A 23,404-nucleotide genomic window follows, 5' to 3' on the forward strand; every position below is an offset into this window, starting at 1 on the left:
TTTTTTTTTTATTTTCATTTTATTCTTCATAAATTTAAACAAATGTCAGAATTCTAAACTTATGAATTATAAAGTCTTTGATAACTGCTTTACTATATGTGTATACTTAAATATAATTTTTTTCCAATTATTTATTCTAAAGGCTTTGCTAGAATTTTAACATTCTTATTTTCCTTTCTGTGTAAAAATATTGTTTTATGCAAAATGGTTATAAATAAAGTGAATCTTGTAAGTACTCGAGGAAAATGGGAAACTATGATTATCAAGAGACTATAAAAATACTCAAAATGCATTGCTATTTTTTCCTTTTAATATAACTGTCTCAGAAATCAGCCATATCACGTAATAAAAATGAGGGAGATGAGAGAAGAAGTTATAAAGAAAACCCCTCAAAAAAAGATGGATAATCCCTCATTTTTATGACGTCACCTGTATGATTTTTGAGACACTTTGTCCTGTTACCTTTTAATTAACCCACTCTAATCAACCCTTCTTCCCCTACTTCCCCTCAAATTAAATTAAAAGCAAAAGATTTAGCGGTGCATTTTTAGTATTTTATTCGATTGAAAATTTTACTTTCCCATTTCTTTCAAGTACTTGAAATTTTTAGTATACTTATAATAAACAGAATCGTCCTTGTGTAAAATAAAACACTAATATAAACAGGAGGGTCTCCATTTTGCTGAGGCTGCGTATAAAAAGTACGGGGACAAGGTGCACCTACACTCGAATGCGCCACCCCCGCCCCCACCCACACATCACCCCTCCCCGCCAGGTATAGATTATCAAATTAACTGGAAATCATTATCAGATTAGTGTTAATTGGTATATTTCAGTGTAAATTCTCAAAGTTTGATATATTGTCGATTTTTCAAACAAAATGTCGAAAACATGTCAGCAATGGTAACTATTTTCTGCGAGGGAGAGGATATTGGACTGTATATCACACTGGTACCCAAAGTTTTATAACCACGTTATCTTTATTCCATTGTCTAAAAACTTTGGATTTTGATTGCTTTATTTTTTCCAAGCCAGTAATGTTTAAGCTTTTCAGCCAAAATTTAATCAACCATAGGTGTACTTTTGTTTACCATCATTGGGGATTTATATAAATTACCATCTATTGTCCTATCCCTGGTTTTGACTTAGTATTAATATTTCTAGTGGTCCCCCATTCCTACGCCCCCGATGTACATCACCCCAATCCCGTTTTGGTGCTTGATAAACCAGGTATACCTATCCATCCAGCCATCTAGCCTCGTATAGCCTTTGGAGAAATGTAACACCACGAGATCTTATTTTGATGTATCTCTGAATCTAATCTTGCTCAATAATGTACATTAATATGGCCAAAAACCCTTCAGACAACAAACTCTTAATTTGCATAACTTTGTTTGTAAGTCATTACTTTACATGCATTTGAGCTGTGCCTGTTTTTGGGCTAAGACATACACCCTACTCTAACAGTTTATGTCAAGCATTTGACATAGCAGCAGTAGGAACAACTTTTACTGTCTGTATAGTTATGATAGGCTAAGACTCATACCTATCACCTACATGACATCGAGCAGATGTCCTGCATGTTGTGATGATTTTTCTGTTGCTTTTTTTGGACATAATTGTCCATGTTTAAATCTTTGTATATCTATTCAACTATATATGATATATTTATATTTAGGATATAATTATGTAAGAGAGCATATACCAGTAAAATCCCTTCCACCTCTGTACTCCAACCCCTCCCACTACTCCCTGTATGCCTCCGAGGGGCCTGCCTACCTAACCCCCGACGGGGCTGCCTACCTACCCCCTCCAAGAATACCCTATTCATCAGATAATTACTCTCTGGAACCTTCTTATAGAGAGTACAGGTATAGTTATTTATCACATAGTATTATAGACAGCTGTCCGCGGATAGAATGTTAGTTTCAAATTATCAGTGTCCAAACTTTATACCTAATGATTTTAGTCCACAGAAGTGGTAACTTTGTTTGTCATTACTGCGGATTTATTCCTTAAGCATAATTCCTGTAAAAAATTACATCTTTGGTATCTATAATACAAAGTAGCTTGATGTCTGTCTGTCCGTCCGTCCGTCTGAAGCTTAAGATCTCGGTAACCACTGAACCGATCGGATTCCACTCTTCAGGGAATATAACTACTGGTCCTGTGGTGGTTTTAGGCTATTTTTTTTTGGGGGGGGGGAGGGGGGGGGACACCCCCAACCCCCCCAAAACAAAAAAAATCCCCCCCCCCAATTTTTTTTTTACGAATTTTGCGAATTCGTTATTTAATTGCAAATTTTTTTTCCTGCTGGGTAGGTGCGAAAATTTGCGATCCGTTCTGCTGGGATCGTAATAGAAGATGTAATTATACCTCTTGTGGCTAAGCCCCTAGAGGATAGTGGCGAAGTCGCTAGTATAATACAAAGTAGAATGATGTCCCTTAAAGGACGCCTGCAAGAAATAACACGCTTTAACTGCTGAAAGACTGCCACAAGAAGACCCAATACCCCAAATTTAAAGCCTTCAGCTTCAATAACAAAAAAGTTCTAGGCATTTCAAAATAGCATTTTATGTACAATGGAATTTTTGAAAGATTTCCAATGCTCATAAAAGAAAAAACAATTTTAGATTACGTCGCCTAGACACAAAATTATAACCTTATCTTTGTCAGAAACTTAGATTTCCTGTAACTGATTACATTTTTACAATAAAAACACCACATTTCATAGTCAAAACCTAAGAAAAATTCGATTTAAATTGCATTTTTAAACGAAAATCATAGCGGAAACAAAGGGGTAAACTAATACAAGCTTAGCTGTGATTGGTTGTTAAGATGATTCAGCCTTCTGATTGGCTACAGTACATTCGGTACAACGCAAGTAAAACTTAATTTTTTTTAATGATTTTGACTATAAAAAATGGGTATTTTATTGTAAAGATATAATTAGTTACTGGAAACCAAAATTTATGACAAAAATAAGCTTATAATTTTGTTTCTAGGCCACGTAGTTTAATTTCAAAGTTTTCAACATGAGCATTGCAATTCTTTCAAAATTTGCATTGTACATAAAATGTCATTTTAAAATGCCTAAAACTTTTTTGTTATAGAAGCTGAAGGCTTCAAATTTCGGGTATTTGATCTACTTGTGGCAGTCTTTCAGCAGTTAAAGCGGGGTATTTCTTGCAGGCTTCCTTTAAGATCTCGGTAACCACTGATCCGATCGGATTCTACTCTTAAGGGAATATACCTACTGGTCCTGTGGTGGTTTTAGGCTATTTTCTTGTAGGGTGGGACACCCCCAACCCCCCTAAAAACAAAAAAATCCCCCCGCCATTTTTTAAAAATTATTTATAATTTAATTATAATAGTGGTGGAGTGGGGGATCTCCAGGAAATAAAAGAAGTAACTATACCTCTTGGAGCAAAGCCCCTAGAGGTTAAGGGCGAAGCCGCTAGTAGTTTTATAATGGATTAGGATATACCTGGATATATTGGCAGGGGAAAATTTGTCGTCAATATACCTTCCTAATATGGAACTCCAAAATTGGTCAGTTTGTTCATCCAGTAGGAGGAGGGGGGGGGGTAAAGGTTATCGTTATGTTAGCCAGCTGGTAGCATTAATTTATCAGAGTACATAAAAATGTGGTGCAACATCCAAGTATCAATATTTCGATTGGTTATTGGTTATGATTATATTTTATTTTAGAACAATACCAGATCTTCCCAACCCAATCACACACAAACCTTTTGCCTATGAACATCCACCGTTAAAACCTATAACAGGTAAAGTAAATTCAAAGTTTTCCACCAAAAAAAAATTATACTTTTTGGCAATACGAACACAAATTAAAGTTTTACATCCAAGTTATCTTATTTGTTGGCTCAAAAACTTTTGGTTATTGTCTTTAATTTTGATTTGTTGGTTCAAACTGGTTGTGTCTAAACTTTTCGACAAATAATCTAAAAAAAGGATTGTTTTGTTCATCATTATTGGGGATGTACAACAATTTATTGTCCATTATTTTATCCCTTAAGATCTCTTATTTTGAATATAAATCCAAAAGATTACAATAATTTAACATTAATAAATACCTAAAACTTTTAAATAAACTGAATTATATTTTAGGTCATAGACCAGTTGATGAGACCCTAGAACATATCCATATGGCTTTCCTACACGGAGATCCAGACAGCTAAACATAAATAGAGTAGCGCAACTACTAACAATAGTTTTATGATCCATTTATCTGACCTCTATATGCTATTTTAACAGTGGCATGCATAGTGATTTACCAGGGGTGTGTAACCATTTGGGTGTGAAAAAATTGGACAGTAGTCATTCCTGATTACAAATTTAAGGTAGGTGTTGACTCCCCGAAAATGCCATTGATTTTAAATATACAATACATGCATTTACTTGATTAAAAAGTTACTTAAATGTAACAAAAGTGAAATAATACACCTTTTTAGCAAATCATAGTGAGTTTAGGTCGACCATCTATATAGTATTCATTCTATGTTTAATTATATATACAACATGTATGATCGTTTTCGTTCTTGTTTCTAAACTTTATATTACTTCTAGTCGAAATAACATCACTAGTCCTTTCAAAAATCCTAGTCAAAAAAGAAAAGCAGCTTAAAACATCTACTTATTTCTTATGCTTGTAAAAAATTATGTACTTTTTATTTCAATTTCTTTCATCTTTGCTTGTTAATGTTATGATGTTTTTTAATGAGTGTGTTTAAGCATTTTTTTTTTATTTTTTAAAAAAGTACAAGTAGTTAGATTAAACCGTTAATAATTGTTAGATTTTATTTATTTTGTTATTTTGAAAATTTATGTAAGATTTCGATTTATGAATTAGATTTATTAAATATGTGCAATATACCCAAATCAAAGATAATATAAACCTGCTCAATTTATACTTTTTAAAAGCGAAGCTTTTCAATAATTGGGGTCTGTATGCCCGTCCGTCCATTCGTTCGTACTTACATACGTAAGAAATGGTTAGCTCATTTGTTAATTTAAGTATTTTATAATTGTCCTATCGGTTTAAAAGTTTGAAAGATTTTTTGGTGTGGTATAATTATCCTATCATCTTGATTCCTAGGACAACAAAATACAATATTCATGATCGTTTGTTTTACCGTCATATTATAAAGCTTCGCTTTTATGGATGTTGTCATCCTTGTTATTATGTAAATACTGTAAATATAATAGCTTTAGTTTTATGTTAATAATTATTGTTTTATTTCATTTAGAAGAAGAGTTTAAAATTGGATTTTGAGTTTTAAATAAATGTTTAGTAGTTATTTATCCTATTATAGACATCTTTCCGCGGATAATAAATTGAAAAATTACAAGATTAAACCTTCAGCCCCTCGGGCCTAACAAAACTGTTTAATTTTATGATTTTTATTTTATTATCCTCTAAAAATTGCCTTTAAAATGATACGATATATGATGAAGCCATACTGGAAATATTTTGCCATTAAAATACTTTTTGAAATATTAAAAAATTGCGGGGCTCATCTTAACCCGAGTTAACCTAAACTGAAAAAAAAAAATATTTACTTTATTTAAACCTTGAAATCCAATGAATTAGTAAACAGTAGTGCATTAACTGTGCCATGTTATTTACCATTTGATTGTATATGTTTATCAAATAAATTATTCTTCAGTATTTTTTTTTGTATTAAGAAAATATAACCTAGCTATATTGGCAGGTTTTATGGCGTTGCTACAAAAGACCAACTCTACAAAAGACCAACGCCTACAAAAGACCAACTCTACAAAAGTCCAACGCCTACAAAAGACCAACTCTACAATAGACCAACGCCTACAAAAGACCAACACCTATATATTGTTATATAAACATTAAATTTATCAAAAATGTATTACATAATCAATACATGGCCGCAGCGCTCGGCCCCCGTGGCCTGCCTAGCCGCGGGCGCTCGGCCCCCTTGCCTATAACCTAACCTAACCTTACCTAAATATTGTAAAAAATATTAAAAAGAAGTTGTATCAACTTTTTTGCTTTTTATTTAAGATAGCTAGCCGGTTCTTTCAGTAAGTAGTAGATGTAAAATTTTTCATAGAATTCAGATATGCAATCGGTTTTTTTGTAGACCTCTTATTTTTTAAGTAATTTAAGTTCTTTTTAAAAATAATTAAGTCGGTTTTAAGGTACTAAAACGCAACAAAATAAAAGAAGAAAATAGCCAGTATGAACAAAAATAGTAAGATCTTTAATTTGACACCTTACTTTTAAAATTCTGTTGAGTAATTGTTGAAAAAATCTATTTTTTTAACCTAGGTTTAATCAAAACATTAAACCTAAATATTTTCTCATACAGACATAAAAAATATGGGTTCATATATACCATTAGAATGAGAAAAATAATATGAATCCATTCTAAGCAAAATTGAAAAAGTTTTAAAAAATTGTAATAAAAAATAGAAAAAATAAAAAGTTTATTTTAAGAATTGTAACTACTAAACTAGCCAATTACGAATCGCAAAAATTGACAAATCGGGAAGCTTAACCTATAAAATTAACCTATAGAATTGCCAGAAAAAAAGGAGAACGTTCATACAATATATACAATAGATACTACAATAAATATAGTGATATTAAAGAACATGTAAAGAATGAAAAATTATGAACAAATAGGCATCAGTCTGTTTATAAACTTCAAAACAATGCAGTTAAAAATACATTATTGTTTCTTGTGTTTAAAAAATATCTGCTACATTGCATTGTCTTTTGTTTAGGTTTGGTTCAGGTTTGGTTCAAGCTAACCCTTTAAAGCTGAAAATTATGATTCTTAAAATAAACTTTTTTTTTTATTATAGTTTTATAAAACTTTTTCAATTTTGCTTAGAATAGATTTGTGATATTTTTCTGATTCTAAAGGTATATATGAACCCATGTTTTTTATGTCTGTTTGAGAAAATATTTAGGTCTAAAGTTTTTATTAAACCGAGGTTAAAAAATTAGATTTTTTCAATAATTACTCAACAGAATTTTAAAAGTAAGGTGTCAAATTAAAGATCTTACTATTTTTGTTCATACTGGCCATTTTCTTCTTTTAATTTGTTGCGTTTTAGTACCTTAAAACCGACTTAATTTTTTTTTTCAAAACTTAAATTACTTAAAAAATAAGAGGTCTACAAAAAAACCGATTGCATATCTGAATTCTATGAAAAATTTTACATCTACTACTTACTGAAAGAACCGGCTAGCTATCTTAAATAAAAAGCAAAAAAGTTGATACACCTTCTTTGAAAAAAATCTACCAACTACTTTTTGTAAAATCCACGATATTCTAAACTATAAATAAATTAATGTATGTACATTAAACATTCATACATTAGGTTAGGTTAGGTTATATGCAAGGGGGCCGAGCTCTGCGGCTATGAACTTCTAGCATTACGATTTTTGTAGAGTTGGTCTTTTGTAGGCGTTGGTCTTTTGTAGAACCATCTAGTTGGTCTTTTGTAGAGTTGGTCTTTTGTAGCAACGCCGGTTTTATGTCAGTCTAAGTGTTCTTCATTCAAAACCTCTTATTCCCAAATTTCCAAGTATGGAAGACGACAATCTTTTTGTTTCTGGAGTAAATAATCTCGTCATCCCCAGTTTAAATGCGCATATGAGGAATCCATTCCCATGCGCCTAACATGTATTGTATTCTTCTTAAAGAGTGGACAATAAATCCTAACACCTAAGTGCAAGATCTCTATTATGTGAATGACAACCAGGCATGAATCATTTCTTCACCTTATCTGTGTGTTTGAATGATATAAAGCATATTGTGTATAGGGGTAAATTCTTGCTTATTAAATGTTGATGAAATTATAGCAATTATTTTATTACCTGGAAGAATTTCAACCTTAAGATTACACATTTTAACCGTACTAAATCTTATCAAACTGCTATTTAAAATAATTATTGTATTTAAAATTTCCTTAAAATAATTTTATGTATTAATTCTATAATATTTTTCAGACTATGTTTCAATACATTTCTGTCTATAAGTGATTTATGGAAACCTAATGAACTTCACATCTCAACTGTAGTAAATCTTTGTCTGTTATTTACTAAGTATATTTGCGATTACTTTTATTTAATGAAATCTTCCAATTTTTATAGAAAATAAACGTCTATAAATGAGCTCGAGTCTTCCAATGGTAAAGTGTTTAAAACTCATAGTGCTCCGATAATCCTCATTAAACTCTCATTGACCAAAGCGAGTATTTAATCCTTATTTCATAAATAAAAAATATATGTTCATAATAGATTAAATCTAAGAAAACTGTATTTTAAAAGAATTTGATAGTTAAATTGAGCCAACTCTAGTAAATCTATAACTACGTGGCCTATCTGCTGTGACTGTAGCATAAAGTAAAGCAATATCATTAAAAATTCAGGAATAGAGGGAATGAAAGTTTATGAATTCGTCCCTGTAAAAATGTCCTATAACCAAGTTAACAAATTAACATAATTCCACAATTTATCAATTAAAAACTATTTCTAGCATAAACACATTTATTTATTACAATGATCTCAACTTTATGATAATACAAGGAACATACATTTAATGAGCTTAAATTACTAGATACCTTAAGACTAAGTTTTACATAATTGAACATGGTAAAAAATATTTACTCTCAACTTTTTCAATGATTACAAACAAAAAACAGATTACTACTTTTTATGATAGGATAACATGCATTAGATGTTTAAATAAGGCTAATAATTTGGCTTACTGAACCATTTTGTTTAATTTGAAAGATTGTGCGTAGTTGATCAATTGAACTGTAAGATCATAAAATCCCAGAACTGATAACCCAAGCCAGAGACCCACAGAACTTCCAACATCAATGATGAACTGAAAGGGGCCATAGCTGAAAATCTTTTCAATTACCTTCACATTTTTATTGAAGGCAATATAGATTTTTGGTTTGGTTTTCAACTTTTTCAAAAGCTTTTCTCTTACATTCACAGTAGCTTTAGTAGATGAGCAAAATTTTCTGCAGCTACTTTCAATTTCCATATTTCTGAGTGTGAAAGACACATCTACATATTTTTGTTTGAAATCATCAACTTTAAAAGCAAACTTGTCTTCATATGTTCCATTACATTGGTTGTTCAAAGATATCCAAGGAGGTATACACCCCAGCACTGGGACAAATACATTCTGTAGCATATCATCAACACATTTTCCAAAGTTATCCTTAGCCATGTCATCATTTCCTTTGACTTTACACTCAGAGTTAACCTCTATGTCAACATCATACATGTGAATTCCGCTGTCAACAATGATAGGTTCGCCTTTGTGAGAAGTGTAGTCCAAGGAAAAATGAGTTCTATAGTTTTTGTCCATTATGAAAATTCTGAAATCTTGGTAGCTGCCAGTGTGAATTATATATAATTCCTGATCTACAGGGAAATTTGATATTTCCTTACAAAATCCATACCTTGGCAAAAAGACAATTTCTTCATCTAATTCTGGTATTCCTGTAATTGTTGAGAATACTAAAATATTCTTGGCAGCCGTTACATTAAAGACTTTGGTCAACAGTCCTTGGTATGATAAAAAGTTAGAGCGACCCCAAGAGGTTTCTTGTCTTGTTTCTCCAGTGAGAATGTTTTGTTCATAGAAATACCCCATGTACCTAAGGCTATTGTCGTTAACCTGTGAGGTAGGGCAAATTGTGATGATAGGCAATTCAACATCTTCAATATTCTTGTAGTAAGTATTGTCAACTTGTGGAGGATCCACCAGGCTCAGGAAAGCTGTTCTGCATTGTACACAGAACATGATAAAAGAAGCTATGTAAACTAAAATTCTAAACCTGCCCCAACCATCCATGTTGGTAGGAGTTTTATAACTGTTAACACATAATAAAAATCCAAGTACCAATCACAACGTGTACCTGCTCTGTTTATTTTAATTGTTTACTTTACTTTCAGCAATAATAATTAAAAATCCAAGGATGATTTTGCACAGTATTGAAAGTTTATTAAAAATTCCAGAGGGAAAAGAAATATTTTTATAGTATATAAAGTTGAAGAGTTATTAGGGAAAAGGATGCTATTAGTTTAGTATTTTCAATAAAAGAAATAATTTTAGTAATATAGCTGTTAATATGTATCAGCTCACAGTAACTCTAAACTGATAGAAGCAGGCAACTTATAAAATTGTACTCAATGTAAATTGTCCTCACAATTTTTATGAAAAATAAACATTTATTACAGGGCATACAAAATGCTCAAATTTTTGTTGTATTTCTCATAATTTTGAAATAGTTTTTGATATTTATTTGGTAGTGCGAATGGGGCGCTTGTCCAAAATCTGGTATATGGAGATCGCTCTTCTATGAGTACTACTTAAAATCTACTTTTATTGAAATACCCATAGACATTCTCAAAATCGGTGTCAGTGAAGAATGCTTATCCTTTTACTTCCACAATTATAATACAAATTTGGTTGAACCCATGGCAGTCCAACAAATACCCACGCACGGTATTATACTGCTTTAAACTAAGAGTAAATGGTTGGTTATGGTGTTCGATCTATGTAATATAAGTATATCAAGTATAAAAAGGAAGGAAATAAGGTTAATTAAGTGTATTTATATATACAAGTGAATCAGCTAAGTATGAAAGTTACAGGATAGGAGATAATAAACATAAGTAATGTAGGACAAGAGATTGCCTAAGTCCAAAGCATCTAATTGTGCATAGTGTTAGGTCTCTAACATAAGACCTCTGCACAATTCATGCCAAGTACAAAGGAACCTAAATTTAATACTATACAATGCATGCTAAATTAACTAAGTCATTACCTTTAAGCCAGGAGAGAAGAGGAGAACTTTTCAGTTCAAGAGTTAGTAAATAACTGACTGATTTTATAAAGTGCAAGCTATAAAGACAACTTATTACCCGGATTTAATTCTTGTCTGTTCAATAAAGTGGCTGTGTGTTAAGCTTGTGACGTAAATGTAGAAGGGGCTTTAGGTATACTTAGTTTTACATAATTGTTACATGGTTATGTTATCAATAGGTACAAAGTTTACTATAAACATATAACATTAGTTAATCACATATAGATTACCATAGATAGGCTAGTATTGCCCATATATGGATGTATATTGGTAATAATAGGCCTGAAAAAGCATAAAAGTGCATTAAAATTGCCTAAGGGTTGACCATTTTAGCTGTTTCTTGTGCCCTGAAGCACGAGAGATAATAGCTCTAAACTGTCATTCAAAAGTGGACTAATATCTCATATAGTACCAATTTATAGAGGGTATAAATAAAGTGATCTAGATGCGAAGCATTTCTGTAAAAGATTTGTCTGTATGTTCAAAGTATTTTGAAATTTAGATGTCGCATCTCCATATTTATTTTCAGGTATACTTTTATCATTTTATCAAATAAAAAATTATCTTTTTTATCATTTGTTATCACTTTTTAGTCAACAACAGCTCAACCTCCAAATACTATGTCAATTTAGGTAGATAATTTTTGTAGATTCATTACAGAATTTACCACTTTATATGCTAACAAAATATAATTAAGATCATAGGCGTGCAAAAGGTGGGTGTATATCTATTACCCATCCCCCTGGCAAAATAAAGGAAGGTGGATAAACCCCCCTAGTGGTCTCCTCTGCATCCAAAGATGTGCTCTTGTAGTTTTGTAGTAACCCACAACAGTATTAGCCATAATTCAGTATTATTCTCTTAGGATTTTTTTCTTAAATTTTTAAAATCCTGTTACATTTCTACAACCTAATCTAACCTTACGGACAGATATAGGGATATACAAACATTCGGGCATTTTTTAATTACAGTTTAGCTTCTATACAAATTATCTAAAAATGTTTTAAGTTTCTTCATTTTGCTACTCCCCTTGCCAACCACCCCACTTACAGGGGGTAATATTTTTTAAGTCCAACAGGTGATTTCTTAGCATAATAAAGATTAAAAACAATTGTTATTTCATCAATTTATCTCAAATAGAACCAAAGTTATAATCATTTTATTGTATTTGTAAAATATGCTTTAAGTAAAAATTAACAAAATTGTCAGAAAAAACGTCATATTTATGCAAATTTACACAGTAAATGAATTTTAAAATTGTATTTTATTGTAATGAATAACTTAAGGGGGTTGTATGAATTATTAAAAACCTAAAAAAAACTTATTTGTTTAAATAAGTCCAAGTAATGATTGATTTAGTACAGCATGTTTGAATTTGGCACAAATTTCCTCTTAGAGCCGCTGTGACAGACTATTTATTGATTGTATTGTAAGGAATCATCGCATCTAAATAAATCGATAAAATGTGGTTTGCACACTTTATTGGTTTTATTAATGATTATCTAAAAGTTACATAAACTTAAATCTTTATTTTAATATAAAAAATTAACGTCCATGACTTTTCAAATGGTACGAAAATGCAATTTTTCATGATTATTTTGTCCAAATTTTAAAAGAGTTTAAAATTTGATTTTGAGTTTAAAATAAATTGTCTAATATTATTTCAGTATGGCTTTGAAACCAATAAATATCTGCTGGATTAGAACCGGTTCCCAGCCAGACTGAAAAATCATATACAGCATCGTGTTACAGACAATTTTCTACGAATATTAAAATGAAAATTAGAAAAATTAATACCAGTTTTGTTAACCCAGGTATTTAGCAACTTGGGTCAAATAAAGCAGGATTCTTATAAAAGCAATTTTTTAATATTTGCAATTGGTTAGTCAGATGGCTATGCATAGTTGGCTTAGATTTTTTGTAACGCATTGCTCTTTTATTAATTTAGGCATGTTAGAATTGTCCTATTGATTTCAAATTATGATGATGATTCCTTTAACTGTTAGCATGATGTAGGAAGCATTGCAACTCTCTTATTGTTACCAGAATGTCAGTATGTCCATTTGAAACATGCTTATTTTCATCTTCTATTACAACAACTTTTTGTATGATATTATCATCCTTTTCATATTTGGAATAATGATTCCTAGGACATCGAGGTACAATATGATGAGAAATGCATTTCTAAATAAAATCCAAAAATTTAAAGTATGTCCTTTTACAGTATCCTATAAATACACAATTCCGCAACAAATTAACCCTTTACAGTCGGGCCCCTTGCCGCACCTTAATCGGTCGGGGGGGGGGGGGGGGCGTTCAACGCCCCCCCCTAATTATCTCAGTTCCTATTAGAGCTAGAGGGCTAATTTTTTGTGTGCAAGTCCCCTAGTTGATAATGAATTTCCGACCTTTTATAAGTCTAAGTCAATTTTCGCTTCCTTCACCCTTTTATTTAACAACCTTTGTTTTTAGGTCTTTTTTTATTTAAAAATTTCAAACGGCTGTAATTTTCTTATTTTTGAAGCTAGAAGAAAAATTTTTTCCCAGAAAATGTTTATTTTTATGTAAATTTTACATTAGAAATATCAAAATATAAATTTCAGCGGCCGCAGCTGTACTTGGCAGCAGCCAGCCGCCGCAGTCGGCGGTCGGCGGGAAAACGGCGGCGGATCTTCATGAAATTTTAATACGTTATGTAGACATGTAAGAAAAGCTTAAGTTTAAAATTTGAAGTCTCTAAGTCAAAAATTGCGGCCACAGGAGCCTTTTAAAGATTTCTGGAGACCTGGAAGATCAGGACCTGCAGGATCATACCTGGAACCTGAAAGTGACTTGAACACCTGTATTTCATATAAGGATGTACTACTAGAGGATTTTTTAGTATTTTGGTATGATAAAATGCTTTGTTTTAGTCAAAAAAAATATTTTTGCTCTTTACCTGGATGACCCTGCCAGGTTTGCTGGCATCCTGTGCCCGCCAGGATGGAGATATTCAAAAAATTCCAACTCTCAGTTATGTGTCATACCCATACTTAAAAAGTCAAGCAGTTTGGGCTCTTTATCTTTCACACACAGAAAATGAGATAGAAAAAACCGGATGGGGGGGCGTTCAACGCCCCCCCCCCCCCCCCCCGACCGTTAAGGGTTAATGTACAATTTAGTTAAAACTTTCAATCTAATGTTCTGCTCATTAAATACTGAAACTCTACAAGAGTTATTGTTTGTTTGTCTTTCCTTATGATTTTACAGCTTCGTTTTTATTGATGTTGTCATCCTTGTTTAACAATATTTTGGTATTATAATATAATATTTTCTAAGACACAAATGTAGATTTAAACCTTATCACAAAAACATTTTTAACATTTAAAGCTTTTTCTATATAGGTTAGGATCCCTACCACTATCTGTCTGTCTACAATGTGTTTCACATGTGTAACACTATTGGAGAATATTATATTAGATTGGTACAGAGTCAGATTTTTTAGAGTATATTAGAGCATAAGTCATATAACTCTTATTTGTTTTCTTAATTTATACATCTTTGCCTTTTTAATAATATCTCAATATTCATGAATAAATATTAGTTGCTTCTAGTAGATAAGAGTGTTGAAGATCAGGAAAATAGCGTAAAACCACGCTAAGTCATTTTAAAAGCCTCTCTGAAAAGTATAGCCCATTTGATTCAGCAATTTCTGAAATTTTTATCTTCAGAAAAGAAACATACTAATTTTTTATAGGATAAGATAATTATGTTTTTAAATTTTATTATGAAACTAAACTGTTTTAACCTTTACAATTAAAATGATCTTAATGAAAGCATATTTTTAAATAATTATAATATTTGTCAAAAATAACAATTGGGTCTAGGTAATTTAGGTATTTTTATACATATTTGGAATAAACAAATGAAAATTATTTTCGAAATAAATTGATCCCCCATCAAAAGAACAATCAAAAGACCATTTAATAAAATAACAATTTCCAATGTTATTTGAAGGAAGGGTAATTATTTTTACATATAATATGATTTAAATAAAACATTGAATTATCTTGTTTAATGTGCAATATATATCACAATTCTTAATCAATTTGAGCAACAAATATTTAAATATAAAGAAATTAACATCAAAATTAGATCACATGATTTTTTTTCATTTTATCTTCTTTTAAGAATGTTTGATGTAAAGTCTTTCATCATTTTTCCAGCCTTAAAAACAAGAAATAAGATTATATTTCAGAAGTTTTTAAACAAAGATTTTAAAGTTTTGTGCACTATATACAAAACTTTAGTTAGTGTATAGTATTGTTTTTTCAACTATTGGCTGCGCCGCTAGCATTTAGGAGATCTGTATTCAAAAGAACAGGAAAGAGAAGAATATATATAAAACCATACTATAAATCTATAAACAAAATAGCCTAAAACCATTGTTTGTCCCTAATTTGTAGAACTCATCGGTTCAGCAGTTTTAATCGAAATCTTAAGCTGGAGACAGAAAACATTTATAAATCTTTATATAATAAGGATTGACACTAGCAAAGAAATAATGCTTTACTCTAATTTATAAAAAAAAAAGTAAATTGTGCATATTAATTTTTACCTTCTGAGTTCTACTTTCAGATCTAGTTCTAGATACTTTGCTATCAGATTGGTTGGATGACCTCCTAAATTTAATAAAATAAAACATAATAGAAATTCTGTAAAATAATATGGATAATAAAAAATAATATTTTAGTCGATTTATTTCCTCCCTCATTCTTTCCAATATTTAAAATCTAAAGTCAGTTTCAGTAAATAGCTCTATAGTTTATTTTGCATTAAAATTATAAAAAAAACTTAATCTAGAGAAAAATAAAAATAATGTATAAAATACTAATCTAATCAAACCTTTCAGTCACAACAGTTTCTTTTTTCTGTACAGATCTACTTCTAGTTAACTACAAATAATTTTAGAAATTAGTAATAAAAAAAACTTTTTGTTATAAAGAATACAGATTTTAGTTACTTTGTAACTTACCTTAGAAACTTCTAATTTAGTCTTGGTTTTTAATTCAGTGACCTCAGAAATAGTTTTGGTTTTAAATTCTTTAAATTTGGACACAAAGGAATTCTCCTCAGTTTTTTCTTCTTCTCCTTTTTCTGTTACATTAGCAACATCTGGGAGTTCAGCAGTAAGTATGTTTACTGGCTCATACATAGGACCTGGGTTCAAAGCACTGGATGAAGCTGTAACAGTCTCAGACTGTTTTTCTGTCTTCTTCTGAATGTATTTGGCAAACTTTTCAGCCTTGCTGTATACTTTTTTATCCTCTTTTTCTGCAGCTTTGTTAAGATTTGATGTAGAGCTGGTGTTAACTGTGGCAACAAAAGATGGTTCATCATAAGTGGGCTCAGCAGCTGGTTGTTTGTCAATGACAGGTGGAAACTGAATTGAGTCAACAAACTTGGAGAAAGCAGAACCTGCCACTGGTGTTGTTACTTTTTCTTGCTTGTGGTCCTCAACTTTTGGGGAGAGTTGGGGTGTGGGCTTCTGGACATTTGAATTGGGAGTGGCAGTAAAAGCTACAGGACTGGGGGCAAAAGTAGCTGGAGCAGTGTTAAGAAATGCTGGTGAAGTATAACTTACTGGAGTTACTACAGGCGGAATTGGGGATGAAGTATAAGGAGGCATAGGAGAGGCTGATGGTGTTGTAAAGGCTGGACTACTAGACAGACCAGATCCTCCGGAAAATGGAACAAATGGTCGTGGTGTACAGTTTGCAACTCTAGATGGTATTATTTTAGTTGTATCAGTTGCTTTCAGATTACACTTTTCTATCTTGTATCCCTTTAGATCATCCAAATTGATCTTGTTATGATCTTCACCAGGTTTAATAAAAGATTTAGTTGGGCTAGGATTATTGGAGACCTAAATAAGAAAAAATATTAAATATCAATATTTTATAAATAGAAAAATTCACAAAAGTTCACCTTGACACTTTCCTGGATCAGATCAGGTACTTTTCGTGCTTCTTCTTTCTAAAAATACCACAGAAGTTATTAAGTACATTATTCCTCTTAAGATTATAAAAATAATTTTTTTTTTTTAAGAAAAAAATACCTTTTCTTCCTGCTTCTTTGTCTTTTTGTTAACTTTACTGTACAGGTCCTCTACATTAGGTTTCTTTTCCTCAATAACTTCCTGCTTTAAAGTTTCATTGAATTGTTTAGGAGTTGAATTGTATTGGCTTGGAGTTGCGTTAAATTGTTTTGGGGTAGAATTGAATTGCTGAGGAGCTGCAATGTTGAATTTGTTAGCGACACTTTTAACTTCAGATGACTTTTCTTCATTAGCTGTAAAGACTTTAGTATACTTACTAATCACTGATGATTTGGTTGTTTCTTCAGTTGTTTTTACTTCATCAATAACACCCTCTTTAGCTGCAACTGATTCAGTAAATTTATTTGCAAGACTTTTAACTCCAGATGCCTTTTCTTCCAATGCTTTGGAATACTTGTTGAACATTGATGGCTTGGATGATTCTTCGCTCACTGATTTTTTGTCTTCCACATTCTCTTGCTTAGAATCAGTAAATTTGTTAGCTAGATTCTTAACTTCTGAAGCCTTTTCTTCAAAAAATCCAGAATATCTGTTGAACATAGAGGATTTGGCTGGTTTTGGTTCATTTTCTACTTCATCTTTCATTTCAGAACTTCCCGACTTCTTCACCTTTTTATCTGCTTTTTCAGAGCTTGATGATTTCTCCAACTTTTTGGGGTCTTTATTTGCTTTTTCCGATGAATTAGATTTTGATGTTTTCCTCTCTTTGCTCTTGGATTTTTCCCTTTCGAGGCTGGAGACCTTATACATTCCACTTTTGTTTACTTCTGTTTTAACAATTTCATTTCTAGCAGCTTCAATTGCCTCTACATCAGCTTGATTCCACATGATTCTCTTCTTAGCTTCTTGAGATTTAGATCTTATTTGATCAAACTTTTCTGTTATAACCTTTTCAGTATTTTCAAATGACTCAACGATATCTTTCTGAGTATTTTGAACCATCTCTCGCGTTTCCTTGATCTTAGCATAAATATCAGCCTTTCTTTCCATTGATCTTCCCCTAATTCTTCCAATCAATGAAGATTCATTGTCTGTTTCAGCTTCTGCTAGTTTTTCCTTTGATTTAGCTGATTTTAGTTTTTCCATAAAAGTTGGAGTTTTAGGCCTAGGAACTTCATCAGCAGATTTATCCTCTGAGGCACCACCAAACAGACCAGACAGCTTTTCCATTGACTTTGAAGACTTGAGTTTCTCAACAAAACTAGGAGTCTTGGGCCTGGCATCTTCTTCAATATCACTCACAGAAACTTCCTTTGCTTCCTTCTTTTCAGATGACAAAGATCTGAGTTTGTCAACAAAGCTGGGAGTTTTAGGTCTTGGCTCCATTTCCTGTTTAACTGACTGTCCTTGCTTCTGTTCTTTGCTCTCTGAGGAGAGTGATCTCAGCTTGTCACGGAAGAAAGATTCAGATCTTTGAAGGACATCAGTTTTCTCCTTTGTCTTTTTCTGTTCATCTACAGGAGTGACTTTCACATCATCCTTGCTTGATTTCCCAAATGAAAAAGACTTCTTCTTTTCCACTTTAACTTGTTTTTCAGTAGTATCTTCTTTGAATTTGACTGTGTGGCTTGATTTTGATCTTTCAAGTCCAGTCACCTTAGCAACACTGGGAGTTGATTCTACTGCATATTCCTTGCCAGAAGATCTAAAATTTAAATCCTAAGTAGAGTTGCTACTCTAAAAATGTATTTGTATAGAATAGAATTAGGGGTAATGTATATAAAAATAGTATAAATAGAACATAATTTACTTTATCAATTTTTTTAAAAGACATATTCAAATTATTCATACCTCATTTTCAGGGCCATTTCTATTTCTTGTTGTCTCATAGCTTTGTAATCTTGTGTAAAGTCATAAATATTTTCCTCCACTCTGTTTTGCCTGTACAAGTTTTAAAATGTGTGTTATTAGGTTTAACTTATGATATAGACATTTTAGGTGAGTCTAGCATAGGAAAGAAACCAAGTTTAAAGCTTAATTATAATCAACCTGTTTTCAGGTAGAATATTTAAAAATTTGGGTTAAAAGTTTGAAAACTTGAATAATTTGTAAGTAACCTCAATCCAAATTAAGCAAAAGTAGCCTTAGTAAACCGACAAACAAGATTAAGATTAATTTTGGTACCAATATGTAATTTACTAGCCATTGTCCCCTTCCTTTGTTTTAGTATTCAATCTTTTTAACCAATAATTTTAATATATTATACCATTTCAAAAAATCAAAAGAAACTGTATCATATCATGAATGAATTCAGAAAAAAAAACATTACAGGACTACAATTAATGTAAATCCCCATTTCACCTGAGAGATTTGACAGTTTCAAGTTCCATGAGTGCCTCCTTTCTTCTCTCCTACAATCATACACAACTATTGACTATAAGTTAGGTAGTAGTTAGTTGGCAAAATCATCTGTTAATGGAACACACTATTTTAATGATTTTTGAAGAGAGAAAAATGGTATAATCCTTATATAAAAAAAACACGATGTCTGTTGTCTGTCTGTTTTAATTATCAAAATCTAAAGCTCCAGACAAAAATATTTAATGAGATTGCTCATATTATTTTCGCCAAAAAAAGGGGAAAGTTAATTTCTATCTATAGTTTTGTATGCCTGCATTCTAACAGTTGTAAAATCATAAATATTTTCATCTTGCATTTCTTCCCGCGCTTTCTTGATCACCTCAAGCTCCTGTAAAACAAAATGGCTGAAATATTTATACCTTAGTATTTTATTTTTAAAAAACTAGCGGCTACGCCCCTAGAGGCCTCTAGTAGCACTTTGAATGCTTTTTTTAATTTAAATATCTAGTTAGAGAAATAATTGTTTTATGTTTCGTTGAAGTCTCTTTTTTGGGAAGGGTAATTTTTTTCTAGGGGCGATTTCTCTTGGGAGGGTGATGGTACCCTCCCCAAAAATAGTTATAAACCTTCCCAGGACCTATGAGAAGCTACCCTGTTAAGGAGAACCCGACCGGTTCAGCGGTTAGCGAGATCCTTTGGTACAAACACACAGACAAACACACAGCCATCCTGTTACTTTAGTATAATATAAGGATACTAGTTTTTCTGTATGTCCGAAGAGAAAGATACAGTGGTTTGATTGAAAAGTTTTTGTTGGAAGCTTCAAGGTTTAGAATAGTACTATTTACAGCTTTCCGCGGAAAGAAAAATGAATAATATTACATTAATGAAAGTTATGTTGAGTTGAAGAGCCAAAATCCCGGTCCAAATAAACTAAGATTTACTTCTAGTTTATTTTTCGTGGAAAATTGTCTATTATAAGATATGATACATTATTTTTCAGTAAGGCCCTAAACCCATTCTAATCCATCGATTATTAATTGGTTTCTTTCGAAGCCATACTGGAAATTTCCATTCCATCGATAAATTTTATTGTAATTGTTCTTGTCTATATGAATATTGCGAAATTATGATTTATATTACCATGAGTGCTTTCCTTCTTTGTGTGTCATCTCGCTCTGATGATTCTAAAATTTAATTAAAGGTTTTGGGATAAATGACTAAGAAAACAATTAGGAGAAGTTTTCATATTCATTATATTCCGAACATGAATTGGTAGGTTACAATTAAATTTTATTTTTAATTAGTTTCTAGTAATTGTAGCCCCACAGGGTTCTTATTATTTACTTAACTAAGCCATACCTGGAAAAATGTTTCTTTCAATAAATATTTGTGGTTCAAGAAAGTTGTTGGGACATTAAAAACTATAGGTCAACCATTAAATTAAGGCTTAACCCTATCTAACTCAGAAAATTATATTCAGGGGTAGAGAAATAAACAATCTAAAACTAAAGAAGCTTTTTATAGTGCCTATAAAGATGACGTCATACTGGCTCACCATTGGTCAATTAAAATGTATACTGAACTGCCATTGGTAATTTAGTCTGTGTATTGGCCTTTTATAAGTCATTTGTATTATGTGACGTTATTTTTTAGAGGCACTATAAAGGCTTCAAAACCTAAAACATATAGTGAAAAGACTCCTTGTGAAGAGTAAATCTACCTTGCACCCAGGCATTATCTGGAAGCTTGTTTCTGTGGAGTGCATGAGCTGATCTGGACCTTTGAGGAGAATCTTTCTAAAAATTATTCAAATTAATAGAAAATGAAATATTTTAGCATTTAAATTATTTCAGAGCTTGAAAATATAATAATGTATTAAATAATGTAATAAAGATTTGATTATAGAGTTGCCTTGTTTGTAATATTTTACCTTGTTGACCTTGGAATCATTGTTCTTAAAGTCATATGAATAGGATAATTATATCATACAAAAAGTTGTTGTCAATAAAAATCAGCATGTTTTAATTGGATGTACGGACTTTCAGGTAACGATTATACAGCTGCTACGCTTAATAGATCGTAACTAATTGTTATAGGAATCATCATACAAAGTTTCAAATCGATAGTACCTTTATAACATGTGTAAATTTATAAAAAGACGGAAGGACCCATCCCAACTAACTGTAGCAAGCTTTAAAAAAAGTATTACACAAATAACAACTTTAAAGGTTATCTTGTATCTTTTTCTACTTGACTTTGTTTACCTTGCAATGTTGTAGCCATCTCTCAGTAACCTTACCACCAGTAGGCTCTCTACAACAATGGATATAGAATTTACAAGGATATTATGACAGGAGAAATATTGTCCGAAATTTAGGTTGCTTTTTCCCATGTCATTTATTGGTCAGTTCGTATATCCAGCAGAAGGGTAAGGTATGGGGTAAAGCTATAGGATGTTGGATGATTTAGCCGGCTACAAATTTCACTTTAATGGAGTACATGATAATTTGGTATAAGAACCAGGACAAATATGAATAAATTATATAGTACATATAACATATGCTTTTCAAAATTTATCTAATTGCAATAATCTGCTATCAAAACAGTATAGCTGGCTTGTGGCTAAGTTTTTTTTCAATTGATTAGCATATTTTAGCGTCAGGCTACATCTGTGAGCAAGGATAAAAGTACCATTTATGAATGTTTTAAAAATATTCTTCCGGTATGGCTTCGAAACCGATTAATATCCGCTGGATTAGAAACGGTTTTTAGCCAGATTGAAAAATCATGCATAGCACCGTATCACGACGTTTTAGCGAACTAGGCCTCGGGGCTAACAAAACAGGTTTAAATATTACAAATTTTCATATTCGCAGATATCTGCTTATAGTACAATGCAATGCGATAAATAACTATTATTACCTCTTTTTGATTGGTTCTTTAGGTGCATCAACGACATCTGGTTGGTCTAGAGTTGGACCTCCCTAAAAGATACATTTATCTTTAGTTTGTATTTTGCAATAAGTCACTCAAAATTTTACTTTTTTGGCTGTTCTGGACTTGAGTACTGAAACTAAGGCAACTTTTTAAATATTTAAAAGAAGTTGTATCAACTTTTTTGCTTTTTATTTAAGATAGCTAGCCGGTCCTTTCAGTAAGTAGTAGATGTAAAATTTTTCATAGAATTCAGATATGCAATCGGTTTTTTTTGTAGACCTCTTATTTTTTAAGTAATTTAAGTTTTTTAAAAAAATAATTAAGTCGGTTTTAAGGTACTAAAACGCAACAAAATAAAAGAAGAAAATAGCCAGTATAAACAAAAATAGTAAGATCTTTAATTTGACACCTTACTTTTAAAATTCTGTTGAGTAATTGTTGAAAAAATCTATTTTTTTAACCTCGGTTTAATCAAAACATTAAACCTAAATATTTTCTCATACAGACATAAAAAATATGGGTTCATATATACCATTAGAATGAGAAAAATAATATGAATCCATTGTAAGCAAAATTGAAAAAGTTTAAAAAAATTGTAATAAAAAATAGAAAAAATAAAAAAGTTATTTTAAGAATTGTAACTACTAAACTAGCCAATCACAAATCGCAAAAATTGACGAATCGGGAAGCTTAATCTATAAAATTAACCTATAGAATTGCCAGAAAAAAAGGAGAACGTTCATACAATATATACAATAGATACTACAATAAATATAGTGATATTAAAGAACATGTAAAGAATGAAAAATTATGAACAAATATGCATCAGTCTGTTTATAAACTTCAAAACAATGCAGTTAAAAATACATTATTGTTTCTTGTGTTTAAAAAATATCTGCTACATTGCATTGTCTTTTGTTTAGGTTTTGTTCAGGTTTGGTTCAAGCTAACCCTTTAAAGCCGAAAATTATGATTCTTAAAATAAACTTATTTTTTTTATTATAGTTTTATAAAACTTTTTCAATTTTGCTTAGAATAGATTCGTAATATTTTTCTGATTCTAAAGGTATATATGAACCCATGTTTTTTATGTCTGTTTGAGAAAATATTTAGGTCTAAAGTTTTTATTAAACCGAGGTTAAAAAAATAGATTTTTTCAATAAT

The 23,404-nt window shown here is 31.2% G+C and overlaps 3 protein-coding genes across 4 annotated transcripts in view; 1 reads left to right on the forward strand and 2 right to left on the reverse strand.

Annotated features, from left to right (window-relative positions):
• Window positions 1-204: 204 nt before the first annotated feature.
• On the forward strand, window positions 205-4,203 carry LOC145333249 (uncharacterized). The gene is made up of 6 exons (XM_080178385.1): window positions 205-228; window positions 667-775; window positions 1,165-1,230; window positions 1,679-1,871; window positions 3,712-3,788; window positions 4,132-4,203. The coding sequence occupies exons 1-6, from the start codon at window positions 205-207 to the stop codon at window positions 4,200-4,202; spliced, it is 540 nt and encodes a 179-aa protein (XP_080034511.1). The 3' UTR covers window position 4,203.
• Window positions 4,204-8,777: 4,574 nt separating this feature from the next.
• Window positions 8,778-9,836, reverse strand: LOC145333250 (uncharacterized). Its single transcript, XM_080178386.1, has one exon. It carries the CDS (start codon window positions 9,834-9,836, stop codon window positions 8,778-8,780), a length of 1,059 nt encoding a protein of 352 aa, XP_080034512.1.
• Window positions 9,837-14,648: 4,812 nt separating this feature from the next.
• The window catches only part of LOC145334349 (uncharacterized), a 43,567-nt gene continuing 34,811 nt past the window's right edge, over window positions 14,649-23,404 (reverse strand). For both annotated transcript variants that reach the window (XM_080179776.1, XM_080179778.1), the window contains 13 exons: window positions 22,226-22,287; window positions 21,568-21,616; window positions 21,024-21,099; window positions 20,444-20,487; window positions 19,611-19,688; window positions 19,301-19,350; window positions 18,791-18,880; window positions 17,000-18,644; window positions 16,870-16,917; window positions 15,917-16,807; window positions 15,787-15,836; window positions 15,500-15,563; window positions 14,649-15,108 (listed from right to left, as the gene is read on the reverse strand). In XM_080179776.1, the coding sequence (XP_080035902.1) occupies window positions 15,058-15,108; window positions 15,500-15,563; window positions 15,787-15,836; window positions 15,917-16,807; window positions 16,870-16,917; window positions 17,000-18,644; window positions 18,791-18,880; window positions 19,301-19,350; window positions 19,611-19,688; window positions 20,444-20,487; window positions 21,024-21,099; window positions 21,568-21,616; window positions 22,226-22,287 (3,198 nt within the window). In that variant the 3' untranslated portion in view covers window positions 14,649-15,057. The remainder of the gene's footprint in view (window positions 15,109-15,499; window positions 15,564-15,786; window positions 15,837-15,916; window positions 16,808-16,869; window positions 16,918-16,999; window positions 18,645-18,790; window positions 18,881-19,300; window positions 19,351-19,610; window positions 19,689-20,443; window positions 20,488-21,023; window positions 21,100-21,567; window positions 21,617-22,225; window positions 22,288-23,404) is intronic.

This window comes from Acartia tonsa, chromosome 12 (assembly GCF_053477335.1).
Source record: "Acartia tonsa isolate MP-2025a chromosome 12, ASM5347733v1, whole genome shotgun sequence".
NCBI lineage: Eukaryota > Metazoa > Arthropoda > Copepoda > Calanoida > Acartiidae > Acartia > Acartia tonsa.

Bases quoted from the DNA above. Each gene is read 5' to 3' on its own strand.
- LOC145333249 (XM_080178385.1), top strand. From the start codon at position 205: ATGGTTATAAATAAAGTGAATCTT. The intron at 229-666 runs GTAAGTACTCGA...TAATATAAACAG, and splicing joins TTATAAATAAAGTGAATCTT to GAGGGTCTCCATTTTGCTGA. The intron at 3,789-4,131 runs GTAAAGTAAATT...ATTATATTTTAG, and splicing joins ACCGTTAAAACCTATAACAG to GTCATAGACCAGTTGATGAG.
- LOC145333250 (XM_080178386.1), bottom strand. From the start codon at position 9,836: ATGTTCTGTGTACAATGCAGAACAGCTTTCCTGAGCCTGGTGGATCCT.